The sequence below is a fragment of the Anarrhichthys ocellatus genome, unplaced genomic scaffold (assembly GCF_004355925.1).
Source record: "Anarrhichthys ocellatus isolate YVR2014 unplaced genomic scaffold, GSC_Weel_1.0 scaffold29, whole genome shotgun sequence".
In the NCBI taxonomy this organism is placed as follows: Eukaryota; Metazoa; Chordata; class Actinopteri; order Perciformes; family Anarhichadidae; genus Anarrhichthys; species Anarrhichthys ocellatus.
In genome coordinates, this window is record NW_022280059.1 from 1372969 (window position 1) to 1391673 (window position 18705).

The window sequence follows — 18705 nt, forward strand, 5'->3', positions numbered from 1 at the left end:
AATGTATACACTTTGTATTCTCTATATTCATAGAATTGCTAATATCTAGTGTACAATAAAATGCTGCATCAATGATTTGACACTTCACTTCTTTGCAATACATTTATTTGCTGTTAATACTTGCATGCTGTGCTTAAATAAAATGAAGAATACAGTACTTTTACTTGTAGTATCTCTATACTGCGGCATGTCAATAATATATTCACCACTCATTCATTTCACAAGATAAATTCCCTCAGGGGATAAGGAGAAACCACCGGATGCTGTCAAACTCTTCCCTGCAGGCACCTTAATCTGATGAGATGTCTCCTATATGAAGAAGATTCTATATTCTGCATAATTGGGTTAATGTCTATACAGGCTTTGTGAGGATGGTGACATAAAGAGAGTAACATTACCCCACTAAGCTCAACTCTGGGGAGTGGAATAGCAGTGCAATTAACGATAACACACGTTTTTATTCTGTAACAGAAACAAAAAATCACCCTAAAGACTGGACTAAAGAGCCCCACTGTGGGAACCAGTGTGAAACATTTGAACGATCTCTAATTGTAGATAATTGGCTGGCAGGAGGGAAACACCCCTCACCCCCTTTGACCTGCTGTGAAAGTAAAACATCACCGGATCCACTCCACGTTTTGTCCCCGCCGCCCTTATTATTAAGCGCCGTGTGGGAGAATTAGAGGAAATAACAACGCACTACGAACAAGAAGCGCGTGCAGGATAACATGGAAGAAAGGAAAAGAAGCCGCTGCACCACGCGCTGACTGAATGAGGAGCACACATGATGAAGGAGAACGAGGACGCAGGACGTATTTCTTTGCTGCCGCCTTTGCCGAAGCATCGTCCGCACCTTCACCGGAGGATGCTGCCGCCGCCGCTGCGCCTCTTGAACCGCCGCTATCTCCTCGTGGTCTCGTGCGGTCTCCTCAATTGCATCTCACTTTGAATCTCGCAACGTGAGACGGGCGAAAGAGAATGTGCGTGAACGGGCTTTCCGTGGGAGCGGGGAGGTTGACTTGACGGTTAGAAAAAGGGTTTTTTTTCTTTCTGTGCAGCATCTGCAAGGATTTTTTTTCCTGCGCGCGGTCCTCCTCAGTCGCATCACTGCCGACTTCTACGCAAAGGAGGAAGAAAACAAACAAGACGGACTTGATAATATCCTCAGTGTTGAATTATTTAGGAGTATCTGTTCCTCGAGATCACCGTATGCTGGTGTCTTTGTCTTACATCTTCCGCGCATGAACCCTCCCCGTGCTTGAAGTGGCGTTAACGTGGATGAAAGCCGATGGCCAGGCGCCCCAAAATTCCTCAGATGGGGGGGATGCAACCTAAAATAACCCCGATGCCAAACGGTAAGAGAGCAGATTTATTACCCAGGAATCGGTAAGGCAGTAAGGTCTCTGTTGGTCTTTGCTCTTCCCCCCCACAAGGTGTGCCCGTTTTAACCCCGCTTTGCTGAATTATCCCCCCCCCCCCCGCAGCTCTCCGCGCATCGCCAGCCGAGGGAGCCCGGAATCTGTGATACGTAGACTACACGGCTTCTCCGGAGGACTGCCCCCCCCCCCACCCACCCCCGACCGCACGGAGTCCGGACAACGGCGACTTTTTAATGGCTTTTGTCTTCAGACGATGGAGGGTCTTACTGGTGCTGAACGTGCTCGCGGTCGCCGGGTTCATGACTTTCTGGGCCAAGTGCAACACGCGCAGCATCCAAGCCGTCGGTCCGGAGGCTCCGGCCGCCGGGATGAGGCCCCGGGCCAACGGGACGGCGCAGGGGCCCAGCGTCAGCCACGAGGTGCTGCTGAAGAGGCTCAGCTCGCTGGAGGATGTGGTGTACAGGCAGTTAAACGGTAAAGAGCAGCTGGAATAACGTGTGATCCTGACGGTCCTCAGGATTCTGCTAAAGAAGGAAAAGTCAATGCTTGGTGACTTTTCCCTTGACTTTCTCACTGGGGGCCCTGATATGAGGAAGGTCTGACAGTAGAAACAATAGAGCCCAAACCTCTGGGCCTGTCAATCCAACACATTATTTCTGTCATTTTTAAGCATGTGTGATGCCTGTTAAAAAATTCTAAATCACAAATGTTTTATATATTTAAACCTTAACCTCTGTAGATATACAGTATGTAAGATCAACAACAATATGTGATTCCTTTAAACATCAAATTGTAAATGTTAAATGCTACTTTATTTGGTGCAGAAATGCAATGTTATCCTGAATTTACGGGGGGTGGGTTATATTATATTGTACTATATTTTATATTTTACTACATTTGTGATATTTTTCCCAAAAAATACAACAAACAGCAGAACATTTGACTAGCTTGACTACATTAAAAGGCTTCATGCCTGTGGGACAATGTAGCTCCTCCACCAGCGAGGTTAGAGGTCAGGGTCGACAGCAGAGCAAGAGCTCAGTGCCTTCAGCAGGATGTTTGCCAGCACAGAGGCCCAAAAAGACGTCTTATCATGTGGAACAATAGTCCCTTTAATCACTCTGCCACCTACAAATAAGCCCAGTCACACTGAGGAGATTCTTGCTTTATCCCTAATTTGAAACGGAGAAAACCTTGAAGCTTCATTAGCAGCACGCAGCCAAGACATGGAAATGTTTTTGACTTTTGATTGTTAAAAAGAGTTTCCTCTCTTGAGAACTGACCCCAGTCTTGGAATCTCTTGATTAGGCCTAATTTCCACATCCCTATTGTGCTCAAATGTGTCCCTACCTGTATGTTGAAGGTATTCTATCAGAATCTTTGCCCCCAGTTATCATAAATGAATTGACCTCAGATGTTTGCCAGTTTTGACAGCGACTGACTACATGCTGTATGTCCGTGTGTGGTTGGAGCTGCGGTGAGCAGGCAGGATATCAGCCGCGAGCCACAGAGTGTGGTACTGAGAGGAGAGTGACTCAGCCAGACCAAAGCATCCTGACATGCAATCTTCTCCTCCGTTTGCCTCCCCCCCAGGTCTGTCCAAATCTCTGGGCCTGATCGAGGGCTTCGGGGGTCGGGGTAAAGACGGCCTTGCTGCCACGCTATCGCCGGCCGAGGAGAGCGATGCCAAATACCTGAGGGAGAAGTACGGCTACAACGCCTACCTCAGTGACAGGATCTCTCTGGATCGGACCATACCGGACCACCGGCCCGGCAAGTGAGTGCATGTCAAGTGGGTTCACTTTTTTCGATTCGCTCCCAACGTTGGTTCACAACAGTGTTTTGGAAAATTACATTTAAATATCATCAGCAACACGTTTTCATTGGATCTGCTTTTTTTGGGGTATAAAGTAGTTCCAATGGTAACTGTCCACTGTGCGTTCTGTGCATTGACCCGGAAACCCTGACACTGTTTATTTAAAAACATGTTGCTGATGAATTATTTAAATGAAGCATAGCGATAGTTCAGGCAATGAAGTCCCCACTGGCATTAGCTAATTGGCGTCAGCTGTTTCCTTCATGCTTCACAACAATAACTGGATCATTCACAGCCGCGTGGTAATCAGCAGACTAGTCTCATCCAATCAGATGCATGCAGGTGCACAACGCCATTTCTCATGCTGGTTCTCTCATGCCAGCAGCTCCCTCTACTTATTCATGCATGTGTTATTCATGCATGTGATTGTTAAAGGTGCACTATAAGTGAGTCAGAGCATTATTACAGCTGCCAATAACTTTCTATGTAAAGGCATAGGGGAGTCCTGTCTACCTGAGCGTAGAATGAAGCGTCTCCCTCTGTGTGAGCGGTAATCCTTGTAGCTTCTCCTTGCTTTGTTGGCATAGTCATGCCAGCAGCACATGCTGTGAAGGGAGATTCTTTGTCCAGTAACGATTTTGTCAACTTATCGATATGTTGATTTCATCAACCGATGCGTCCGACTGAGTTTCTCCAGAAAGAATCACGCATAAGCACCACTTTCGATCTTGTATTTACCAGCGACGTGCTTGTAAATTCTCGGAAATAAGTCAATCAGCATGAAGAAAAGCATAAAAATAGGACTCGTCGTCTGAAGAAGTCTTAGTACTGCTCTCAAACGGAGGTGCCTGCTGATAGCGCCGTCTCGACTGATGGCAATCGCCGCGGAGGCACAGCGCCCTGCCTACAGTTCCCCCTCAGGTACACACCGTCCGCTTTGTCAGCGCTTTTGCTGTAGTTTGCACACTGTTAGCGCTGGTGGCACCGTTAGCCGCGAGCAGCCATGTTGAGAGCCTTCGGGAGGCAATAGAAACGCTCCTAATCTCAAATGTAGCACTTTTAAAGGAGATTTGTCTCCCGGCACAATCTGTGTTGTGTACACACACACACACACGCACACACACACACACATACAGAGGCAGTCCTTGGATTAGCAGGTGGAAAAGGTGCATTTCCATTTGTGCTTGCATATCAGCGATGAATGTGTACAGCGTGCTCTTCCAGATAGCTCTGTGCAGTGTTTTACATCTGCATGCACGGTATGTGGTATTATGCTTCTCCGTAAATGCTCCTTTTAGGAGTCTTGTCGCTGGCCCACATTGCTGGTTAAGCGAGTAACACCCCTTCTGTTTGAAAGTCAGTGATGATGAGAATGCCCTCGGCCAATCGCTGCCACCAGCTGTGTGTGCGTGTGTTTTGGGGTGGGGGGGGAGGGATCTGAAACCAGCGCTCTCATTTGTCACTCAGGGGGGGTCTTTCATGTTTCCCGGGATCAAAGTGGCATGCGAGGCGTGTTGGGGTGTGATATCTTCAGGCTTAGCAACAGCATGTATAAGCTGGAGTCTGAGGAGCCTGCTATGTTTAACTGAAGGTCCCTTCACACTGCAGAGCCGGAGGTGGTGCTGAAACGAGAGGGAGAGAGGAGGGGGGAGGGGAGGGGGGGGGCAATGGAAAGAGACGAAGAAGAAGAAACACGGTAGTTTTGGGGATACACTGATGATTATATATTTTGTCCAAGCCTGCTTTTCCCAACACGAATAGTAGTAGTGAGAGTTGGCTGATACACAGCTTATGGTCTGTATTGACGCGTACCATCGGCTGATCAGTAACAAGACACTGCGGTACACGAATGCCAAAAAGGAGAGCCATCAGCTGATGACTCAATGAAGCTGTACTTGTAATGTGACAAGTTCCCACTCTCACACTTGTAATCGCTCATGCCGCCACACGCTGCTGTTACCGGTTACACTGATTTGCACCATCCCTGCCCCCCTCCTGTTCTTTCCTCTTATTACCATAATTGCTGTGGCGTGTCTTGCCTTGCACATTATGTGGGCTACATATATTTCTCCTATCAGCGTGATATGTAACTGCTGTGTTTTTGTATACCTTCCCCCTCAGACTGTTGCAATGCTTCTTGGTTTCATATGAGCTTCTTTGAACACAGTGCCTTTTTGCTTTTTTTGGCAACTGCAGGTCCTCCTGTTCCAAAGAATAGTCCTAATTTCTTTGAATGAAGTGTCTCTGAATTAAATATATTTCGAGCACAAATATATTCCACCTCAATGTTTGTAATATTTATAATTCAAGCTCTTTGTTCTTGTGAAAAGATCAATATCTAAAACATCAGGGTTTCTTGTCAGATAGCTTAAAAGGGAGAAAGACAACTTAGGATTTCCAGCCAAAAAGCCTAACTGGTTGAACAGGAAGCCTCAGTAAAAAAAGATGTCAGCAGCTCCACGGAGCCAGTTTGGTCTGTTAGGCCAGGCGGGCACGGAGAGAGAGGTTTTATCTCACAGATGGTCTGTTTGCGTGTCTCTTGTGCAGATGCAGAAAGGTCAGCTACCCGAGAGATCTCCCCCAGATCTCCCTCATCTTCATCTTCGTCAACGAGGCTCTGTCGGTGATCCTGCGCTCAGTCCACTCAGCTGTCAATCACACGCCGGCTCACTTGCTCAAAGAAATCATCCTGGTGGACGACAACAGCGATGACGGTCAGTAGAAATGGAAGATTTCCCAAATCTCAAATGAGGGAACTCCTTTCACTCCTTCAGATTTGAATCTGTTCTCAGTGTAATCTGTTGTAAGTGTAACACAGTATGGCCTGTGCTCTCCTGACAAAAATGGGGGATGCAACAATCCAATGCTGTGTCTCCTTTCGTGTTCATCCGTACTTAACACTTGCAATTCTGTGAGTGCGTTCAAACTGACAAGTATGGCAAAACAAAGTGCACTATGAGCACCTGGATGGTGTACTCAGACCTGTCAAAAGTTAAGTGTGGAACACTTCACACTTCTCACCCTCAATGTTCACCACCTTGGATACGTGGTGGAGGCGGAGGGACCACCAATCGGGTGAAAATGGCCGAGACAGCAGCGTTATCTTCAACCTCGCGTGAAACGGGGGCCACACACAAGCAAGTAGAAGTACATTCATTTTTACTCAGCTTTAATACTCTGGCGTGACAACTTTGTGCCCGCTAGCCTCCCTGATCTGACCCGGGTTCACTGAGGTGAAAGGGCTGAAAGCAGCACATAGACTGCACCAAGTTTATCCACGATTGTTTCCACAAACAAAGGCTTTTGCTCTCAGAGTGATGCTACAACCACATGAAAACAACGCAGTGGCATTTTGGGAAAACACACTTATAGATGAGAAGTTCGATTCCACATCTTTGTCAGACCGAGAGAAGAGATGATAAGATCCCAATAAACCTGGAGAAATAGTTGATGTGAAGCTATTTAACATTTGCTGTCACAGGTCAGCTTTAAATATTTGTTCAGCTTTAAGATTCTATAAATAAATAACTATCATTATTTTTACATTTATGGCAACATCTGGTCTGTCAGCTGACACAATCATTTACTCTGCAGCAATGATGATGATGATGATGATGTGTGTGTTAGCATTTATGTTCCTCTCCAGATTTTCCATCTTTCATAGAATTTCTATGATATGATGATATTTTACGATACCTTATTGATTTGGAGTCTGCTGTTGGTTAGCTGTAATTAACCAATAAAAAGGTATAAAATGTTCCACATTTCTTTGTTGGTTAATTACAGTTAATGGCTCCATGGAAGTTACTGGTCCCAGCCAGTGTTTAACGGACGGATATGAGCGCGGTGTCAGTCTGGTCATATTTGCTTTGCCCACCAGGAAGCAAATATTTTCCCAAATGGTTAACTGATCCTTTCAGGCCTCTTCACAATGATTTACAATTGTCTCTGTGTATATGAACCTAACCCTAACTAAACTAACTAACTAACTAACTAAACATGTCGGCATGTGGCTCATCACCACAGGTAGCATTATTGCGTAGGCAGCAACCTAAACTGTTCTTAATCTCATCATTTGCATAAAAAGAGTAGGAATAAAAAACACACTACATGCTCCCAACATAACACAAACTACATACGCATTGCTATGTTACGCATGAACATGCTGACACGTTGCTCCCCGATGTGTTGCATCATGGGACAAAGGCAACAAACTTGTGATACGACTTCATCGGCTTGACTAAGAGATGAGCGTCTCCGTGACAGGCGCTGCGGTCGCTGCTGTTGAGGAGCAGCATTTGCGTATCGGTGACTGATGGTGCAGAATTTTTTTTTGCGGGGCAGACGGGCAGATGGAGGCGGAGCACTGCAATTGGATGTCATGTCCTTGTCTTATGTATTGGGAAGGGCTGCCAAGCCCGGCATTGTGAGACGAGGGGACAGAGAGAGAGAGAGAGAGAGAGAGAGAGAGAGAGAGAGAGAGAGAGAGAGGACGGGAGGGGAAGGAGATGAAGCCCGGCGAAAGGAGAGAGGAGGTACAGGAAGGATAAAGAGCAAAGGGTGTTGGTGTTCAGAGAGAAATGAATGAAGGAGGGATGAAACTAAAAAAGAAAGAAAGACAGCTGAAGGGATTGAAAATAGGCAAAGTGAAAAGGAGGGAGAAGGAAGAAGAGAGAAACGGAGATGAAGAGGCATCAAAGAATGAAAGGAGATGCTGAAGGGGCAAACCAGGCTATTAGAGAGAGTGGCAGAAAGAGAGAGAGAGGGAGGGAATGGTCGAGAGACAGCGAGGCTCTAAGATCAATGAGGTCAGACAGAGAGGAGGAGAGAGTGCAAGGCGATGGATACCCGGAAGAGAGAGAGAGAGAATAATCTGACAGAATGGAAAGCAAAGACAAACAAGGAGGACGTGAGGAGGGATGAGACGGTCGAGTCTTAAAAGGAAACGGCTGTTATTCTATCGCTCTTATTGTCGTCAGATCTCATGGAAAGATCCAAAAGCAACAACGTTCTCGTCTGTCACTCAACACTTCCCTACCCTGCCTGTGTCACTTAGCCCCAAGCCCACTGGTCTCTACTGAAGACATAAAGCTTTTTCTTTTAAAGCCTCATAAATACACATGGTTCCATCGTTCCTCATGTTTCTTTCTCTTCGTTGTACTGATGTTACTGTGTGCCACAACTATGAAAACCCTTGTTGTTATTAAAAGGATTTTTTTTTCATATTAAGTTCAGTTCAATTCAATTTATTTTGCATAGCCCAAAATCACAAATCTGCCTCAGAGGGTTTTGCAATCTGTACAGCATACAACATCCTCTGTCCCAGGACCCTCGCGCCAGAAAAGGACCCTTTTCGCCAGCAGGACGGTGGATGCGGTGCCACCGTTCATTGTCATGAAGTGACACGTGTGGTGGAAAAACTATTCAATAGTACCGAGTGAGTCCTATAATACTGAATACTGAAACAAGAGACATTGAGGAAAGAAGTTTGTCTGTAAAGTATAAAGAGAAGGGGGGGAAGGTGTGTTTCTCACCAAGACATCTGTTTTGTTTCTAATCTACACATTTTACAATAGTACCTGCAATAAAACCTTTACGACAGATCCTAATCTGTACATCCTGTGGTTTACTACCTCGAAGCTAAACACTCTGTTATTACTGTCTGCGCTCCTTTTCGGATCCTTCCTTCTGAAGGAGGCTGCAGCAGACATCCCATAGAGGTTTGACAAACATTGAATAAAGCAAAATAAGATGGTCACGGTAGAACATTAAACAGCACATTGAAATGTTCTGTCACACACGTCAGTCAGTGCTCTCTGATGTGATGTAATGGAGGTGTATGGCGCTTGGTCTTTGAAATAAGAAAGATATAGGACATTATTCTTTCAAAGAAGTGTTTTCCAGCGCTCCACTCCTCTCTCACTTGAAATGGCCGGTTGGCTGAGAGCCAGCCATCCATCGCAGAGGGGGGAAGAGATTGCAGCGGCTCAGAGGGCGAGGCATGCAAACAAATAACACTCACCGCTCTCACCGCCTGCCCCGCGAGTCACCCGGCTCCGTGGCCCAAAGTGTGTATGAACGATGTGATGTGTGTGTGTGTGTGTGTGTGTGTGTGTGTGCGTGTTTGAGAGAGAGAGAAGACACAGCATGGGAAATGAGTTTGTGAAGAAATCATAAGAGGCAGAGAGAAAGAGATGGAAAACACAGAGAGCATGAGAAATGTGTTTTTTGTTGAAGGGAATTTTTTGTGTGTGTGTGTGTGTGTGTGTGTGTGTGAGATGCAGAGGAAGAAGGGTTGCTAGTGTGGGGGGGGGGCTGATGAGTAGATTGACAGATCAAAGGCGGAGCAGTCTTTGACACTCAGGAAGCCGCAGACTCTGCTTGGTGTTGTGTTTTGGAGTCGGCTGGAGCTCGAAACAGAACCGCGGGGAACAGAGAGCAGGTTTGATGTCGTCTCTCATGTTTCTGTGGGTTATTCATTCATTTGTGTGAACAAACGGATCATCGTGTAATTGCTGCTTTTGGTTGCTTATGCCCACGTCAGACGGTGACAACGGTCTGCATACATCACAGTTGGTGATCTCTGTCAGACCTGGACAAGAGATGATACGATAATCATCCTAATAAACCAGGGGAATAACTGATGTGAAGCTATTTCAGGTGTACAAGCTACCTCAGCTCACCAGCAGGCCAGCTGAATTGCTCAAATATATTTTTTGCTTTAAGATTCTATAAACTCATTATTTGTACTATTATGGCAACATTGGGTCTGTCAGCTGACTTAATTATTTTCTTGATGATTTGTGTGCAAAGTGTGTTTGCATTTTCTAAAAGCTTGTGCAGTCTTCTCCAGATTCTTTTAAATGAATTGCTATGATGTCGCACCCGGAGGCTGCTATTGATTGAATGTAATTAAAGTGGTTAAATGTAATTAACCAATAATAAGCGTTGAATGTGCAACATTTCTTCATTGGCTAATTACAGTTTATGAAAAGAAGCAGTCACATTTAGTGTTTTATTTAATTATGTAGCGAATCCATCTGAAAAACAAATGTGAATTTAGCAATTAGCTGATCATTGTAAACCTTCATACACAAAGTTTATATAAATAACATATTTAAAATATAAATAGAACAACTTGAAGGGTTATAGTGTGTTAAAGTATTAAGGTACTTAACTAAATAAGTTACAAACCGGCCAGTTTCTATTTTGCACTGTGTGGTTACTGTACGGTCCCTGACCGTGCTGAGGGCCAGCCTGGCCCAAGACAGACATCCTAAAGGGTCTTGAAGGGTTTCAGCATCATCAGATTCAATTTTTTTTACCACAAAATCTCTAATAAATGTGTTAAAACGACTGCCAAAATGTTTTTGACCCGCTCCTTCTGGGTGCTCGCAGAAAAGGCCTCTCCAACTCGACTGTACTGGGCTGCTGCCTGACGAATGCATTGCATCGGCATGCCTTCACAGAAGTCAGGATGAGAGCGACAGCGGGGCGGGGCTGGTCAAAGGGGGTTCAATTGAAGTAAAGAAGCAATGATCAAATGAAAATGAATAATCATTGCTTTCCTTTTATGGCCCAAAATTGTTTGTAATTTCAGTAGTTAGCTTCACAAAAATGGCAAAAAAGTAATTGGACTACTTGAAACACTGTGAACATACGAATGTAGTTTAACTACATGAAGTGCACCTCTCCCCAACACTGTTTACATACAGAGTAGGATGATTAGTGACGATGTAGGTTAATAATGACAGAACATTACAGATGATGTTGCTGGAAAAGGGATGAAGATTATGTAAAACAAGTAAGGAGTCATTATTTTCAATATGTTGATGAGAATAGGTTGTAGTATTTTGTGTAATTGTTCCAAAGATGCCTGTAGTATGGTAAGTCTCTTCTGAGCTGTAAAAAATGAAGAAAAGTATCAGCGAGACATATGTAGATTTGATCAGGTTTTGCATATCAGCATCTGTGGCGACGTCGTTCTGAAATGCGGATCAAAACCCTTGTAGATCCGCTTGCAGACAATGAACGCTAGTCTTCTAGTAAAGTAATTTGTTGCATTAAATTGGTGGGCTCCAGTACTCTTTGGATAAAATCTCTGAGGTGTCTCTTTATGTAAGCACAAAGTACATTTCAATCACTTGAATTGAATAAACTAAGCCTTATAATCATGCTGCTACAACAAGAAGAGTTTATTGTTCTGGATGACTCATCTAAAGTGTTATCGTCACTGTGGCTGTGTGCCTGTTAATGGCCCACATTTAAGACTTCAATTTCTTTTCAGTCATGGAATCAAATGAAATCACCCACAAGAGCAAGTAAGTAATGAGTGATACACAGTACTGAACATATGGTACAAGCTCAGGTTGGCGGAGGGTAAAGTAGAATCTGTGGGCAGATCTCCATCGGTGTCCTTTCTTTGGTAAGTTTTACTGAGAGCTTTAGAGAAATGATCTACTATTTTACCCCCTTTCTTTATGAGGTCAAAGGTCAAGGGTGAGCTACTGTGCTGCAAAACAGGGCTTCAATATGTCGTTCGAAGACTCATCTAGAAGAAAGGATGATGCTGTGATCTCAGCTTTAAGGACAGTCTCTCTAACCATCACCTGTTGTTCGTGGTTCTGTGCGTTACCTTTGTTTGACGGACTGCAGAGCAGCTGAAAGGACCGCTGGAGGAGTACGTGAACAAGCGCTACCCCGGCCTGGTGAAGATCGTCAGGAACCAGAAGAGGGAGGGACTGATCCGAGCCAGGATCGAGGGCTGGAAGGTGGCCACCGCCGAGGTGACGGGATTTTTCGACGCCCACGTGGAGTTCACCCCGTCCTGGTGAGTAAGTCCGGCATTTTTAGGATCTCCTTCTCTCTCTTGAATGAGTACGACCCATCGAATTACAGAACACGAGAAGAAAACGGCAACAATGATGGACTTAGTGTACCACTTTTAAAATGAAAGTTACAAAGTGCTTTACTGAATCATCGAAGCAAAAGGACAAAGGATAGCAGAAGCAGCATAAAAGGAACACGCAGAAAGCAATTTCACACCTGAGACGTTTTAAGATAAGGAGAGGAAGAGACGGGTAGAGCCTGCAAGAATCAGGTTTAAAAGATACCCGAGGACATGCAGCTCATCAAATAACAAGCGGAACAAAAAGCGAGCAACGAGGTAGACATGGGACATCTCTCAGAAGCCTGTTCATAAAAGCACATTTCAAGGAATCTTTTAAAAGATGAAACTTATTCGGCCTGGACGTAGACACTTGACTTCTCACAAAAAAATGTTGCTACGTCCCGCTGACACCTTTTTATTAGGTCTCCCGCTCGTTTTCCAGCTCCAGAGTTCGTACACAACCCAGTTGACTCAGCATAAATAGACACATGCCCTCCAGAGCTGCACTGAGCGGAATCAAATAGAATTAGTAATAAAGTTGGTTCAGCTTGAGGGACCTTGTAACCGACTGAAGTGGGTGAGAGAGCGGAGATCTGAAGGGGAGCTCTGTGCCGCGTGTCCCTTTTAGTCTGTGTGTACATGTGTGTGTGTTTTTCACTCTTCGTCAGGGCCGAGCCGGTGCTAGCCAGAATAAAGGACGACCCCAAGAGGATTATTCTGCCCTCCATCGACAACATCAAGCACGACACGTTCGAGGTGGAGCGCTATGAGAACTCGGGCCACGGGTACAACTGGGAGCTGTGGTGCATGTACATCAACCCGCCCAAACAGTGGTGGGACGAGGGGGACATATCCGCTCCCATCAGGCAAGCCAACTTCATTTATAGAAACACACACTCCGATGAACATGGATATGAACGCAACAATGGTCGCGTTGTCAAAAGTGCATCCTCTTGGGATGAGTGAGGGAAAGAAAACGAGGGTAAAAAGACAAATATGCTGCTGATTGGGTACCACACTGCCTCAAAGTATTCAAAAAAAGAAAAGCTTAGAGTGTCTGCACTGGAAATGGGATTTTTAAAATCTGTTTAACCGGATAATTGTGTTGAATCTGATTTTCGAATTTTAAAATTCAAAATAAACACTGATAATTTACCAGATTAAAAACATAGAAAATAGAACAAAAAATGTATAAATAGAAAGTGAAAATACATGCATCCCATTTAAACATGAGCAAAAACTTGCAGCTTCACATACTGAGCATCTGCATCCATACTGTATGAAATCATATAAAACCACATTCATTCAGGTTTAAATGTACATTCACAATGCTACACACACCCGCAGGTCTTAACGTCAGTTTGTTGTGTTCTTCTCATCGCAGGACTCCCGCCATGATTGGCTGCTCCTTCGTGGCCAACCGCGACTACTTTGGGGAGCTCGGCCTGCTCGACTCGGGCATGGATGTCTATGGAGGGGAGAACATCGAACTGGGCATCAGGGTTTGTGTGTCACCCAGTTTCCTCTCTTTTTCCCCGCTCCCGCTGTACCCCTGTAGCTTTAAGTGGAGCAGTGGCCACCGTAGCGTGGCACTGCTGATAAATGAGGCCCCATTAAGAGTCCTGGAGGACCAGCCCTCTGTGTGCTGCTCACAGCAGGGCAATGGTGATAAATGGGTCACATGGAGCGGAAAGGTTGGGGAGGTTGCTGCTGCACATTTTAGAGAGATTGGAGAGTTTGTTGTTGTTGTTCTGCGGTATTATTTTGTTGCTGTTTTGTTTGTCTAAAAGACAAAGGAAAGAATATGCTAATGAGGCACGTATGCTGTTAGCAGTTATCAACTTGAGGTAGGGATATTGTGGTGGTTGTATATGTAGGCTTGTTTTGATATTTCCTGCCCTCTTGTGGCCTAACCAATATAATTGCTGGCTTTAAGTTGATTCCCCTGCTCTTTAACACCACCTATCTGCAGGTGTGGCTGTGTGGAGGCAGCATGGAGGTGCTGCCTTGTTCCAGGGTGGCTCACATCGCACGGATGAAGAAACCGTACCACAGCAACATAGCCTTCCACACGCGGCGTAACGCTCTACGCGTGGCCGAGGTCTGGATGGACGAATACAAGTCCAACGTCTACCTGGCCTGGAACATCCCCATGGAGGTGAGCGAGGGCCGTTGCTGTCACTAGTCCTAGTCACCAAAGTAAACGTTACCACGGCGGCTGGTAGTGCTAACTACTGTGCTCTTCTGTTGTTTATCACACATAAACTATCGGTGCTGTTGGTGCAAATATAAAGAGCAACTCTTCTTGTGCTGCAGATGTTTTTTAATCGGCTCTTTTGAAAAACAAATGTACAAACTTGTATGAACGGGGAATTAGTTGAATCATTATCGTGCTAATCAATACAAAACCATAGCAAAAATGGATAATATTTGTGTTAAAATATTTAACCTATTATTTTATAATTATATTTTTGAACTATTTGTATGAAAAAATATAGCAAAGACTCCCTATAATGACTCCTTGCGCTTTTGCAGAACCACGGTATTGATTACGGAGACATCTCTCAGAGGGCTGCGCTGAGGAAGAGTCTGCAGTGTAAGAGCTTTGAGTGGTACCTCGACAATGTTTACCCAGAGATGAGGAGGTACAACAACACGCTGTTCTACGGCGAGGTGAGTCAGCAGTCAAATTCGATGAAGTACATCGAATGCTTGCTGCATTTACATGAGTGGAAGTAAAAAATACGAAGTATACCTAATTACTGTTGGGGAATGTTAGAACTTAGATTGTGCCAAGTCAAACGCTTTTTTTATTTCAGATCCGTAACTCTAAAGCGAGCCACCTGTGTATGGATCAGGGCATGAAGGAGAACCACACGGCCACCCTGCACCCTTGCCATGGATGGGGTCCACAGGTACAACACGGACACCAGAGGCTCAGGCAAATGGCCACAGAGTGCACCTCTCACCACTTCCTTCTTGAAAACCCCGGTCTACTCGTTAGCGTCTTTCACCAGTGACATGATTTACAGCCTCTTAGGAGGGAGCTCTGCTGTCAGGATGAAAATGTCTCTGTGTTGCACTTTTTGCGCTGAGTCAGCCAGTGTCAGTTCCTCAGCCCTTTGGCCCGCTAAACTCCAGTTCTGGTAGTGAGTGCAGCACAATATCACCCTTTCTACAAAAGACCCGCTAATGTTGCATTTCTATGTTATCAATCGGGACAGTGGTCACGAGAGTCAAAATCTCTCACAACAATTGGGTATGCGATGGGAAACTTAACAGTAGACACAATGTACCATGTTGTATGAGTGCTGTCTCTGTGATTTGCCTCAGTTAGGACGTTACACCAAAGAGGGTCAGCTGTTCCTGGGCCCTCTGGGCAGCACCGGGGACGACACTCGCTGTGTGGTGGACGATCAGATCAGCAGCTTTCCTCAGCTCCTCAACTGTGACAAGGTGTCCAACGTGAAGCAGAAGACGTGGCATTTCTCTCAGGTGAGAAGTCGATAGAAAACTGTTTTCCTTTGTTTGCTCACAAGAAAAGCAGAATTTCATTATTTTGTGAGTGCTACATGAGAAAACGTCTTCTTTGGGCCCTCTGCAGTCTACGTAACGGTCACATTGAATAGGTTCAAACTGTGATTTATCGGTCCAAAGTATGTTCAGCTGGTGTTCAGTGCTAACCCTAGACCAAGCTTCTATTTCTCTTGTGAAGTTTGAAGAATTGCTTTGCCAAAGCAACATGTTGCCTATTAATTCCCACTGGTTTTAGGCAGCAGTATTGTGCACTCAACACTCAAACAAGAACCTGATCCTATTTAAATCTGCACATATATTAAAGCTAAGCTTCCAGCTTCTTTGAACAATGTCTGGGCATTTCTTCTATTCTTAATGAACTGTTGCTCAGAGGTATCTTCGTCTCTTTCTGACTGTCTGGTTGATATATTGTGCAGTGTTTTCATCTCCATCAACAAGACAGACCCTTCATACAAATGAACATATTTGTAATGAGGACTTAAAACCTAAAAGCATGAAAGATCATGAAAGAAATATAGAATAGTCATCTTAGCCACCTAATCAAGCTTTTTTGGCATTAGATTCCAAACTTTTAAAAGATTATAGTATACAGTATATACTGTGTACAGCTGTAAACAGGTAGTAATGAATATAATTCATATAATATAGAATGCGGTTGTAGTAAAGTATGCCATAAATAGATCATAAAGTATAATATGTCATAACCATGTCATCAACAAAGTCATAGTATAAGATATCATAATGTCATACCATGGCATGTCACACAATAATGAAAAGTGTGTAGTATAGTATGCCATAAACGAGTCATAAACATGTATTTCATACACAAAGTAATTAAAAAAGTCCTGTTCATTTTTCACAATTAAGAATGAAATAATGAATACATAACCTGAGAAGATTAAATGAAAACATCTGTGCACATCTGGCATGGGTCTTGTCACATCCTGTTCCAGTCACATGTGGTACAATGGCCATCTTTGAACACCGCTAAAACCAGAACGCTGTCTCTCCTCCCCGCCCTGCAGAATGAATCTCTCATAAATCGAGCCACAGGACGCTGTCTGGAGGTGGTACCGGCTAACGTTTACTTCGGCCACCTGCTTGTCCTGCACCCCTGCTCCGGGCAGAGGTGGACCATCAAGAACACCATGAAGCAGTAGTCTCGTAGACTCGCCAAATTCACCGGGACCAATGACACACGAGGACATTATCAAGAGCCGTCCCCTGACCTCGGCTAGGCCAAGGGACAGCTGATGGGGGACAGACTCCTCATATTCTCAAGAAAAGACAAGAAAGAGAAACGAGCGGTCAACATCTCAGTGATACAAGGTTTGTGAAAAGTGTTTTGATTTTCACAAAGTGGACGTTCAAATGATGCAAATGTAGCATGAGAACTCTTTCTCCATCTGACAGGCTTTCGATGTGACGTTGCCATTATTCCTCTGCCACTTCTTCTCTACCATGTTTTTAGGTGTAACGATGGAGATGTGATGAGCCAAAACTCTGTTCTGTCTTATGTGTGTGTGTGTGGGGGGGGATAAGGTTTCTATCTTCATCCTCAAAATGTTTCTGGTTTATCTCCATCAATCACGTTCTGTCTTTGAAGACGTGTAGAAGATTAAAACACCTGGAGTTACATGATCAGTAATATGCACTGATCAGAATCCATTGGTAGTTTGTTATAAGCTTCATTCATGGTTCTCCGCTTTTTAGCTTAAGTTTCCTGAAAATGAAAGAGTTTCTACTTATGACAGGCATACAATTTAGTTAAACATTAATGCCCCAAAGTGATTTTTATTTTCTCCCTATTGAAGCCTAGACCTTGTAAATATCTATAATTTGAAGATAAAGGAATAAACAATAAATATTGCTTGGTGTAACACAGCGTATTTGTTTGCAGTTGCTGTAAATCATCTCAAAAAAGAAATCACATTTTCGAGGGCTACTGGGCTAAAATCATGGTTTTATATGTCGTGGATGCATTTGTCTTTTTTTTTATTGTCATTTTTACTCAAAGTATTCGATAGCACCAAATGCATTACATCTTGTAGCATGATTGTAAGTACTGTATACACATGGGGACAAAGTTTAGTTAAGGTGAGCCTATTAATCCTGTTAACTGCTGAGTGCCATAAATACTGAAGATGGCCAAACATAATAGGCTGCAGCCTGAAGCACTTTTCTGGACACCGAGTCTGCAGACTAAAGGAGGAAGATGGAATCAGGAAGGGAAAAGTGCACAAGTGTTGTGGAAATGCTGGAGGCCTTTGAAGCCCATATTACTATTGTATTGAGATGTATATGATGTCATGAATTCAATTAATTCCATGTTATCAGTTGGATTTTTTGCTCTCAAGATTGTCTTCCAATAAACAACTGGTTTCCTGTTTTTTGCACGGTTACTATTTCTGACGATAGAGTTGTTTTATGAGTTGAGTACAGTATTAATTGTGTTTGATAAAACTGAGTTTAACGTAATTTCTTTTAAATATCATAATACAGTATGTCGACATGATTAAAAAGTCAGAAACCTTGATTGATTTGACATTAATGTCAAAAAAGCTATGAGAGCACCATAACATAGTATGTCATGAAAGGGTGATTTAAAAGCCATAGTATAATATATTATAATATATAAAAGCCATACATAGTACAGTATGTCAAAACAGTTATAAAAAGCTCATAACAAGTCAAATATGTCCAAAATACATAAATAAGCCATATCATAGTTTGTCGAAAAAGTCATGAATGGCCATAGTACATTATGTAATGAAAAAGCCTAGCCCCCGGGGGATCGAGTCTCGACCACCAGGAAAGATAAATGGTCATTTTGATATAGTCCTGTTTGGGCTGCCGATGTCTCAATGTGTGGCAATGTGTAGACCTTTAATAGATAACACAGCAGTAATGTATCCGTGGAACCCGGAGATCGCTGGGGACAGCTAGCTTGTAGGTGTAAGGGAGATACAGTCAGCTCAGTAAATCAGGGTAATCGATCAGTGTTGGGTTAGTGTGCCAATGGGGGTAAATACGGTGTACCTCTTACTGCATTAAGCTCAGTGTGGGCTTTAAAGCCTTTCACA

At 44.0% G+C, this 18705-nt stretch overlaps 1 protein-coding gene across 2 annotated transcripts; it reads left to right on the forward strand.

The window, feature by feature from the left end:
• The first annotated feature begins 619 nt into the window (after nt 1-619).
• Nucleotides 620-18011, forward strand: galnt17 (polypeptide N-acetylgalactosaminyltransferase 17). Of its 2 annotated transcripts, XR_004213326.1 has the most exons (13): nt 620-1355; nt 1485-1853; nt 2973-3156; nt 5743-5909; nt 11851-12025; nt 12754-12951; nt 13470-13587; nt 14058-14243; nt 14621-14758; nt 14905-15000; nt 15419-15580; nt 16648-16951; nt 17094-18011. XR_004213326.1 is itself a non-coding variant. In XM_031863656.1 (12 exons), exons 2-12 carry the CDS (start codon nt 1613-1615, stop codon nt 16780-16782), a joined length of 1800 nt encoding a protein of 599 aa, XP_031719516.1. In that variant the 5' UTR covers nt 620-1355; nt 1485-1612; the 3' UTR covers nt 16783-18011. The 2 variants fall into 2 exon arrangements, 1 of the variants encoding a protein (XP_031719516.1); XM_031863656.1 differs by having other exon boundaries at nt 16648-18011.
• Nucleotides 18012-18705: the final 694 nt, after the last annotated feature.